At 61.5% G+C, this 10,427-nt stretch overlaps 1 protein-coding gene across 1 annotated transcript in view; it reads left to right on the top strand.

Moving 5' to 3' along the window:
* The first annotated feature begins 6,053 nt into the window (after positions 1-6,053).
* Positions 6,054-10,427, top strand: part of ANPEP (alanyl aminopeptidase, membrane) — a 20,100-nt gene continuing 15,726 nt past the window's right edge. The window contains exons 1-9 of the mRNA XM_008070627.2: positions 6,054-6,704; positions 7,305-7,451; positions 7,561-7,690; positions 8,130-8,256; positions 8,340-8,494; positions 8,717-8,830; positions 8,936-9,079; positions 9,213-9,278; positions 9,396-9,461. Coding sequence (XP_008068818.1) covers positions 6,094-6,704; positions 7,305-7,451; positions 7,561-7,690; positions 8,130-8,256; positions 8,340-8,494; positions 8,717-8,830; positions 8,936-9,079; positions 9,213-9,278; positions 9,396-9,461 — 1,560 coding nt within the window. The 5' untranslated portion in view covers positions 6,054-6,093. The remainder of the gene's footprint in view (positions 6,705-7,304; positions 7,452-7,560; positions 7,691-8,129; positions 8,257-8,339; positions 8,495-8,716; positions 8,831-8,935; positions 9,080-9,212; positions 9,279-9,395; positions 9,462-10,427) is intronic.

Genomic DNA, 10,427 nt, shown 5'->3' with positions numbered 1-10,427 from the left:
GCCTGAGAGGAGGCGGTGGCCGGAGGGCTGGGCTCGGAGACCCCTGTGCCCACCTCTGCCGGGGGCCGCCGTCGAAAGCCCGCTGCCCCAGCCCTCGGCCGAGAGGAGAGGGAACTGGGTTCTGAACGCCCATTTCACAGTCGTGGTTTCCCTCGTTCCTACAACCCCATCTAGATGCCGGTTTGGGGACGCGGGGACGAGGTTTAGGGATTACGGAGCTTCCTCCAGCGTCTGTCCTTCCGGGCGAGCAGTTGCGACAGACCAAGGTTCCCACCGCAATGCGCTCTTGTTCTGGGGAGGGTCCCCGAAATGGGCTCCTTACCCCGAGCACCTCCAAAATCTCCAGCAGTGCAGCTGCAGGGGAGGCCCAGGCCGGCCGTGCCCTGGGTTTTGTGACCTGAGTCCCCCTCACCCAGCCCTGGAACTGACCCAGAAGGCCGTGTCGTTGGGTGGTCAGAGCGCGGGTCTCAGTCAGGCCTGAGGTCTGATGGTGGCTTTGTCTCTGAGTCTCCAATTGCCCCGGACCTTCCTGGGCCTCGGCTTATTCACCTGTGAAAAGGGAGGCTTGGTGCAGAGGGCCCCTCCTGGCATCGGCTTTGTGACGAAGAGGTAGGCGTGTGGGATGGGGGTGGCCAGAAGGGAGTAGGGAGGAGCCTCCAAGACCAGGAAGGCTGGCCCAGCCCCAGTGGGTGTGCGGCGGGGGAGGGGAGGAGGCGCTGGGGCTGGGGAGTGAGCCCCGCGGCGAGTGGACTCCCTCTCCTAGTGGGCTGGCATGCTGGGCCGCCGCCCAGCCTCGTCTACTCCAGGCCACCTCCCTGTGGAGCCCTGGAGTCCAAGGCCATGCTACCAGTGCCAGGAGGCCACCAAGAGAGCTGCTCCCGTGGCTCAGATGGGAGGCAGAGGCTGCGGTGTGGGGCTTCCCAGTCCCCGACCCGGTGCCTCTCCCAGAAGCTTCTGGGCAGTGGACAACAGCTGCTTACCACCCTCTACCTCCAGCCCCTCTGCTTCAAAAACGGTATACTGGGCATTCTGCGGAGCTAGATGGCGGTCCCCACGTTGGGGAGGGTCCGAGGTATTGGAATGGGCTCAGCTCCTGGGCTTGTGACTTTTGTGGAAGATCTGAGATGCCGTCCTGGGGGCTGCCTGACTGATGGTGTGCTGCTCACACTGAGGCCTGAGGGGGCCCTCGCCCCTGATGGCCGACAGCTACCAACCCCCTAGCCCGGGCCCACCTGGGTCCCTTCAGTGACCCCTGCTACACGATGAAGGCAGACCCGGGTCCTCTGCAGCCCCCAGCGTCCCTGCTGACAGAACGTTCCACTTCCCAGAATCACCTGCTGGCAGTCCTGGCTAGAAGGGTGTGTGCATCCTGGGGTCATCCGCTCTCCCGGGCACTGCCACAGCAGATGGGGGGCCGGGCGGGAGGACGCTTTGGGAGGCATGTGCAGTTAAGCCTTTAAACTTGCTGGGAACTGGCTGTGTGACCTTGGGCAAATCACTCAGCCTTCCTGTGCCTCGGCGTCCTTATCTGCCAGGTGGGGGGTGATGATCCCAGTGGGGCACATGGCCCATGCTCAGTTGGAGATGGCGTCGCCAGGTGGGATCTGCAGCCCGCACGGCCCCTCCATGGCGGGTGCATTGCCTGTCCGCCCTTCCCTCCTGGGTGCCCTGCACTGGGCCGAAAGCTGGTGGGAGCCAACTTCCCATGGGGCCTTGTGAGGTTCTCACAGGATGGACTGTGTCCAGGGCTTCCAGAGGAAGCACCCTGGGGTGATGCAGCTGTGGGTGGAGGCCCCAGGAGCCTGGGAGAAAGCCAGGGGCTTTTGGGTCAGAGTGGGCCGGGCGGGGCCACACCTCATGGCTCCTTCAGAGCGGACAGATAGGCCTCAGGTGGTCCCTCAGCTTCCAGCCCCCCAGCCCCAGGTCACGGATGGGGAAACTGAGAGTGGAGAGAGACCCAACCGAGGACCCAGTGGTATGGATGGAGTGTGGATCACACGGAAACTTACCTGACTACCTGACTACGGGGCTCGGCTCTCCTGGCCATAGCCCCTCCCAGGCTCCTGGCCTTCTGTTTGAGTGGAAGGCTCTTGGCACCCCTGTTGGAGACAAAGCCTCCATGTCCCTGCATGGCCATATTGCTCAGGAGGAGGCGAAGTAGGAAAGAGAATTGATTGGAAATAACTTCCAGGAGGACCACGGAGGGGCTCTGTGCGCAGGAGCCAGGAAGCAGTGTGTGGTGTGGAGGACAGGCCCATCCTGGCACCAAGGGCCTGAAGTTCCGTCTTCAACTGTGGCCTCTTCTCCGGCGGTGATGCCCCCGGCCCATGAGCACGCACCACGCGCCTGCCTGTTCCGGCGTGGGGTCACGCTGCCCATGGTGGTGTTCCCACGGTGCACTGGGAGGGCTGCCCTGGGGAAGTTCCGCCGAAGTGGGTCTCCGGAACAAGGCGGCGGTGGGTGAGGAAAATTCAGGAAGCTGTCTAGGCCCAAGGACTGGCTTGGGGGGGGGGGCGCTTCAGGAACCATAAGAGGCCCCTGGGGTGGAGGGCGGAGGGGGACGGTGGAGGCGGCCTGAGGTGAAACCAGAGAATCACTGGGGCCACATCGCGCCGGACCTGTAGGCCATGGCGAGGATTGTCATTCATTGAGCCAGCACAGGTTGGGCTCCTGCCTTGTGCTATGCCTGGAGGAGCATGCAGAGCCATAGAGTCTTTCCTCGAGGGGCTGAGGCCCGGTGGCAGGCTTTGGAACACATCAGTGGCCTTTCTGGAGGTGCCGTGACAGAGGTGTGAACTGGAAGCTGCGGAAGCACAGAGGAGAGAGGGGCTACTGTGTGTGTCAAGGCAGTGACATTTGAGCTGGGTTTTGAAAGATGAGCAGGAGTCTGACAGGAGGGAGAGGAAAGACATTCCTGGCAGTGGGAACAGGATAAGCAAAGGCACAGAGAGGATTTGGAGGAGTGCTGGCAGCTGCAGCCACAGTGGGCAGTGGACAGAGGAGAGCTGGAAGGTTAAGCTCATAGGCGATTAACTAGAGTCCAGGCCAGAGCTGAGGCTTCATTCTGCAGGAGTGAGGGCTGCGGACCAGGTGTGAGTGTGAGAGTTGTGCCTGCCCTCTTGGAAGGATCCCTCTGCCGAGCAGTGCTGGTGGGGTTGTTGACAGGGGAGGGCAGCACGGCCACCGCTGCCTGAAGAGGGCCAGGCCTGAGCTACGGCAGGGCCTGGAGGTGGGGGTGGGAGCTGTGTCGCGTGGCCCTCTGGCCCCACCCTGAGCTGGCCTGCTGCCTAGAGCAGGGACTTCTCGTTACAGGGCCAGCTTTGGGCTGCACCACCTGGAAGACCAGAGGCCCTTTCCAGAAGAGCAAAGAACCCAGCCAGCTGGGCCCGTGGGCTGAGTCCAAAGCAAACAGGAAGGGACCACAGTGGGCCAGGCCGGGCCTCTTTCTTTGTTTGGAGAAGGGATTAGGCCAAGCCGACTTGTGGGTCTTTCTGCTGCAAAGGTGGGAGGGGGCTGCGGGCGTTTGGGGGATGCATGGCCCTCAGTGCCAGCCTACAGGGGTGCTGAAAGATGGCTTCCCTTGACAGACTCTAAGGCTGGGGGCACACTCTCTGTCATCCTGGGAGACACTCCTCCCTCCCACCACGCCCAAGCGGGAGCCCTCCCGGACACAGGCTTCCCACTAATGCCCCTTGGCTGTCCCCCAGGCCTGACGGGGTGGCAGCTGGTCACTGCAGTGGGAGTCCACACTCGCCCCAGACCAAGGCCCCAGGGGCTAGTCTCTAGAGGAAATGGGGAAATACTGGGGGCTCAGAGCACCCACAATCCAGAAGATGAGTACTCAGGATTCCCCAGAGCCCCGAGCTCAGGCCCTGACCACCACAGGCCAGTGAGAGGTGGCGGCCACTGCACGCAAGCCTGAGTGAGTCGACCTGTGTGTCCATTGTACTCCTGCATGTGTTTAGCTAACAAGCCTCCATGCGGGCTCGGGTGGCAAGGGGTGGTGAACGAGAGAGGCCTCAAGGAGCACACAAGCTGAGAAGCAGATGGGCATGTGCGCCTGGGATGCTTGGGCCCAACTAGGGTCCTGCCCGCCCAACGTGGTTGAAGGGGGTGGTCTGTCCTCCTGGGGAGGTGTGGGGTGGGGAAGAGGGTGGAGACGGAGTAGAAAGGCTTCAGGAAGGAGCTTCTCCTTAATTTACTTGTCACTCATTTATTCATTTATACGTGTGTGTGTGCAGCCACTCAACATATCTGTATTGAGCACCTACTGTGTGCCAGGCACTATGCTAAGTTCTGGTGAGCCCTAGCAGCCAAGGCCTTGCCCTCACCGACTCATCACTGCACAAATGAAATGGAAAACCACACTGAGCTCCAGGGCTCTGAAGAAGAGGTGTGTGGTGCCAGCAAAGCTAACAGGGGCTTGACCTGGTCAGGGAGGTCAGGATGGCTTCTTCTAGGAAGACTTGAAGGATGGAAAGGAATCAGCCAGGGCAACAGGGAAGAGGTGATCCAGGGGTGGGAACAGCATGTGCAAAGGCCCTGGGGCTGGATGAAGGCTGGAGTGGCTGGAACACTGCCACAGAGGGGAGTGTGGCGAGAATGAGGCTGGGAAATGGATAGTCTGATTGCACCCGGACTGTGAGTCCCCTTAGAAGCTCTGGCCTGGATGCTATGATCAGAAGGAAGGTTCTTATCAGAGGTGTACAACGATGCAATTTGTGTGGCAAACAGGTTTGAGGGGGCCCGAGTGGAAGCGGAGAGTCCATATGGATGCTGAGAATGGCTTTGACCAAGGGTGTGGTGGGATGGATGTGGGTGAATTGGATGTGGGGGAGGTCAGGCAGCATCCAGGTCTGAGAGATTGGGCCAGAAACCATCGTTTCCATGTGTGGACACATTTTCTTGAGGATGATAAGTCATATCTTCATTTCTACCAAGGACAAAAAAGGAGACCATGGTTGAGCTTTGGGTAAGAAAGAAGGGAATACTTTTGAAGTTCTACTCTGTGATGTTAATATGTTTTCTTGGCCGGACACAGGGGCTCACGCCTGGGATCCTAGCACTTTGGGAGGCTGAGGAGGGAAGACTGCTTGAGCCCAGGAGTTCGAGACCAGCCTAAGACCCTGTCTCTACAAAAATAAAATTACCAGGTGTAGTGGCGCCTGCCTGTAGTCCTAGCTACACGGGAGACTGAGGCAGAAGGATCGCCTGAGCCTAGAAGGTCGAGGCTGTGGTGAGCCATGATTGTGCCACTGCCTTCCAGCCTGGGCAACAGAATGAGAGCCCAACTAAAAAAAATGTATGCGTGTATGTTTTCTCATTAAATCTGTTCAACCAATCTGAGAGGTAAATAACTGTGGTTGGTTTCCGAGGAAGAAGGATCAGAAGGGTCAAGTGACCTGCCCAAGGCTAAGCACCCTCCAGAAAGGCAGAACAGCTCATTTCGGGTTATTAGGGAGCTGATGATTGAGGAGAGAGTATTTGGCAGGAAGACCCCAGGAGGGGGGCCCGGAAGAACTGCCTGCTCTGGAGGAATTCAAGGGAGGCTGGGCCCTTGTCACTGAGGAGCCCTGGCCTCCATCCAGAGCTCCGACCAGAGGGGCTACCTGGTGTGTTCCGCACAGGAGCCCGAACCGCGCCGCCTTCTTTGTGCATGTCCCCTCCCCCCTCCCCAGAGATCCTTCCCTGACTCTAACCTCCATCCTGCTGCCGCCCCCACTGCCCTCTCGCCCAGGGACATCCGTACAAAGCCACCTGGCTGCTCCCACTGCCCGCTGGGCCGCAGCCTGCAGCTTGCCCTTGAGCCGGGGGCCTGGCTCCCAGTCCGCTGGCCACCTGTAACCAGACACTGTTTGCTCCCGGCAGGCACCCCGAGCTGAGCTCTGCACACAGCGCCTGAATCTCTTCTCCGGAGCTTGAGCAGAGCGTGCCCCTGCCCAGTCCAGTGACCTTCGCCCGTCTCAGCCCTGGTTAATTTTTGCCTGGTCTGCCCCCTGTGGGGCTCCTCCCCTCGGGGATATAAGCCTGACCCCGGGCTACCCCGTTCTCTGCCTGGCCTGAGCCTCCCCAAGCTCCCTCCCCACCCTCACCATGGCCAAGGGCTTCTACATTTCCAAATCCTTGGGCATCCTGGGCATCCTCCTGGGCGTGGCGGCACTGTGTACCATCGTGGCTCTGTCTGTGGTCTACGCCCAGGAGAAGAACAAGAATGCCGAGAGCTCTGTGGCAACCCCCGCAAGCACCACCACCTCTCCCGTCACCTCCACTGCGGCCACCACCTTGGACCAAAGCAAGCCTTGGAACCGCTACCGCCTGCCCAAGACGCTGGCACCTGACTCCTACCAGGTGACGCTGAGGCCCTTCTTCACCCCCAACGACCAGGGCCTGTACATCTTCCATGGCTCCAGCACCGTCCGCTTCACCTGCAAGGAGGCCACTGACGTCATCATCATCCACAGCAAGAAGCTCAATTACACCCTCAAGCAGGAGCACAGGGTGGCCCTGCGCGGTGTGGGCGGCTCCCAGCCCCCCGCCATCGACAGGACCGAGCTGGTGGAGCCCACCGAGTACCTGGTGGTGCACCTCACGGGCCCCCTGGTGAAGGACAGCCAGTACGAGATGGACACCGAGTTCCAGGGGGAGCTGGCGGACGACCTGGCGGGCTTCTACCGCAGCGAGTACTTGGAGGGCGATGTCAAAAAGTGAGTCCCGGTGAGGCGTGCCCAAGGGGCGGGTCTGGATGCCGAGGCAAGGCTGGGCTCTGGGAGCCGAGCAAGGGCTGAGGTCCGAGGCCTTCGCGCCTTCCGGAGGCCTCGGCTGGCACTTCACTCCCTCCATGGCAACCTGAGAGTGTTCCCTACCCTCCCCAGGGAGTTGGGAGGAGGGACAATGGGGAAAGTGGGGCTCAGAGGAGAGAGACTTGCCCAAGGTCCCTCACTGAGCGTAGGGGCGGAGGCCGCTGGAACCCGAGTCCTCCCATAGTCAGCCAGCCTGTTAGGGGTCCAGAGGTAGGTTGGGGGAAGAAGGGAGGGAAGGGATTAGCCTGGAACAGCCTTCCATGTGGCTCTTTCCCTGCATACCTAGGAGCACCCCAAGAACCCCTGTCCATTCCCTGCCTGGGCCCTGGCATACTCCCTCTCTTTTTTTTCGAGTTGGAGTCTCACTCTGTCATGTTGCCCAGGCTGTCCTTGAACCCTTGGACTCAGGCAATCCTCTCGCCTCTGCCTCCCAAAGTACTGAGATTACAGGTATGAGCCACCGCGCCTGGCCTGGCATACTCTCTAACTCCTTGGTTTGGGCAGGGTGGTGGCCACGACACAGATGCAGGCTGCAGATGCCCGGAAAGCCTTCCCGTGCTTTGATGAGCCAGCCATGAAGGCCGAGTTTAACATCACGCTCATCTACCCCAGTAAACTCACGGCTCTGTCCAACATGTCTCCCAAAAGTGAGTGGGTCCGTCGTGGGGCCGCATGACCGCAAGCAGGTGCACCGGGGCTAGGGTGCCCGGCCAGAGAGGGTCGTCCCCACACACTTGCCTGCTCCCCGCCCAGGAAACAGCTCGCTTCAGGACAACCCCGACTGGACTGTCACCGAGTTCCACACCACGCCCAAGATGTCCACCTACCTGCTGGCCTTCATCGTCAGCGAGTTCAAGCACGTGGGGGGGCAGACACCCAACAACGTCTCGGTAGGAAGCTGGGCCCGTCTGTCCTTTGCCCGGGCTGGCCCTGGTGTGGGGGCTGCTCCCTTTCTCCCTACTCCTGTACCAGCATCTGAACTGCCAGGCCAGGCTTTGAACCCCAGCTCTCAGTGATCTCTGGCAAGTATCTTAAGCACTCTGATCCTCTGTCTCCCTACCTGAAAGATGAGAGTAACAGTTCCCTCTTCATGAAGGGAGTACCTGGCCCCTGCTCCCAGTGCCAGACAGATGGTGGCTGTGACGACTGGTCTTCTCCAAAGACCCCCTCTAGGGCCCATGGCCCCTAGAGCCTCCTGCCTTCTCCTCTACTGACCAGGCCTCTCACTTTAGCTAAGCTGGTCCCCAGCCTGCCCATTGGAGACTCCCAGTCGCTGGGCCTTGTGCCGGGATTCAAGAGGGGCACCTGACCTGTTTCCCTACCTTTTAGATCCGAATCTGGGCCCGGCCCAGTGCCATTGATGCGGGCCATGGCAGTTATGCCCTGGACAAGACGGGCCCCATCCTAGACTTCTTTGCCAGTCATTATAACACAGCCTACCCACTCGATAAGTCTGGTGAGTGAGGGGCCTTGCAGTGGGGGGCATTGGATGGGGCTCCACTCCCGGAGGCCATCCTGTCAACAGCCTTGTCCCCCCAGACCAGATTGCCCTGCCTGACTTCAATGCCGGCGCCATGGAGAACTGGGGGCTGGTGACCTACCGGGAGAGCGCCCTGCTGTTTGACCCACTGTCATCCTCCAGCAGCAACAAGGAGCGGGTGGTCACTGTGATTGCTCACGAGCTGGCCCACCAGGTAGCCCCCCACCGTGGGGAATGCAGAGAAAGGGGGGCTCCGGGAGGAGATGTCACCATTCCAGCTCTGCCCTGAGCTGCACAGAAGGGAGGACAGTGCCCTTGGCAGGGCAGCAAGGAGAGGTAGTGATGACATTGGCAGGTGGCAGGCACCTGGGGAGGGCAGCTCTGGGGACCGTCAGTGCCCGGTGTGGCTCATCAAGCTGATCCTTCCTGCCCGCAGTGGTTCGGGAACCTGGTGACTGTGGAGTGGTGGAACGACCTGTGGCTGAACGAGGGCTTTGCGTCCTATGTGGAGTACCTGGGCGCTGACTTTGCAGAGCCTACCTGGAACGTGGTGAGCCAGCGGCCCTGGGGTCTGCGCACGGGGTGTCGGGGGGAGGTGAAAGGCCCGGGCTGCCCCTCCCAGGCGGGTCTCCTGATAGCTGTCGGGAATTTGCAGAAAGACCTCATGGTGCTGAACGACGTGTACCGCGTGATGGCTGTGGACGCGCTGGTCTCCTCCCACCCGCTGTCCACTCCCGCCGAGGAGGTCAACACGCCGGCACAGATCAGCGAGCTGTTCGACTCCATCTCCTACAGCAAGGTGCTGAGACCATGGTGGGATGGAGAAAGGGGATGAGGACTCGGCTCGCAGGGCCCTCACCCCGGCTGGGGCTCTGGGGCGCGGGGTCCTGGTGGCTCCACGCCTCCTGAGCCTCCCTCTCATCCTGCACCAGGGCGCCGCTGTCCTCAGGATGCTTTCCAGCTTCCTGACCGAGGACCTCTTCAAGAAGGGCCTTGCGGTGAGTACAGAGCCCTCGGACTGCCACGGGGGCGGGGGCAGCCCGAGTCCCGGCCTACCACACAGGTGGAGCCTGGGGGTACCCACCTGGCCCTCACCGTGACCTGTCTTTCCACAGTCCTACCTCCACACCTTTGCTTACCAGAACACCGTCTACCTGGACCTGTGGGAGCACCTGCAGAAGGTCGGTATCAGCCAGCCCCCCCAAAGCCGTTCTGTGGGGGCCCTGAGATGCTGAAAGCACCTGGGGGCTGCACATGTGTAAGAGGATGTGCCTGGCTCCACTGCTGCCCAGCCCAGGCTGGTCGGTGGGAGCCTCGGTTGCTCGTCTGTGAAACAGGCACAGTGATGGCTCCTCGAAGGAGGTGCTGAGGGGTCGGGACCCCCAGCCAGCGTCCCACCCCCCACCGTAGCAAGCCCCATGACGGGAGCCATGGAGTCCCTTCCTCGGGGTGAGGATGTGGGTCCTCACGTTGCCCAGGCCCAAGCCCTCCTCTGCCTGGAACTTTGGAGCCAGGTTTTCACTGCTCAGCACTCCCAGCCAGCTGCCCTGTGCCCTGGCCGGCCCCTCCCAGCATGTCTTGGCACACAGCGCCACCCTGGCCACACCCTCTGCCCCTGCCTGCCTCCGTTCCCGTCACTCAGCCCCCGTTCCTGCTTTCCCCAGAGGCTACTGCTCCCTGCCCCACCTCCCCTGAGGCCGGGGTCCCCACCCCTCCATGGTCCCCACACTTTTCCTCTCCCCGACAGACGGCCCCCACTCCTCACAGCCCGACCCAGCGACGAGGATGGCCTTTCCTGCACCAACATCCCCTCCAAAGTCCTGGGCCCCAGTGTTCCCTCCAGCTCCCGCCACCGTTGCCACTGTCCTTCCAGTCCCCAGGGCCAGACCCCCCAGGGAGGGGAGACCCAGGTCTTGTCCCAGAGTCACAGCTGGGCTCCGGTTCCCTGCAGGCTAGTTTCCAACCCTGCCAGATCTGCCCAGCCTGGCACCTCCCCCACCCACTCTGCTGCCCAGATGGCGCCAGCACTGCTGGGGCCCCGCCCTCCGCCCCCACTACCTCCTGGCCCTGCCCCAGCCTCCCCCATCCTCCCCTCCAGACATGAGCCCTCCCCCCTGCCCAACCACTCCCTTCCTCTTTTTTTTTTT

The sequence above is a fragment of the Carlito syrichta genome, unplaced genomic scaffold (assembly GCF_000164805.1).
Source record: "Carlito syrichta isolate Samal-C Ts95f unplaced genomic scaffold, Tarsius_syrichta-2.0.1 Scaffold313872, whole genome shotgun sequence".
NCBI lineage: Eukaryota > Metazoa > Chordata > Mammalia > Primates > Tarsiidae > Carlito > Carlito syrichta.
The sequence above is the reverse complement of the archived record's forward strand: the minus strand, read 5'-3'. Positions and strand labels throughout refer to the sequence as shown.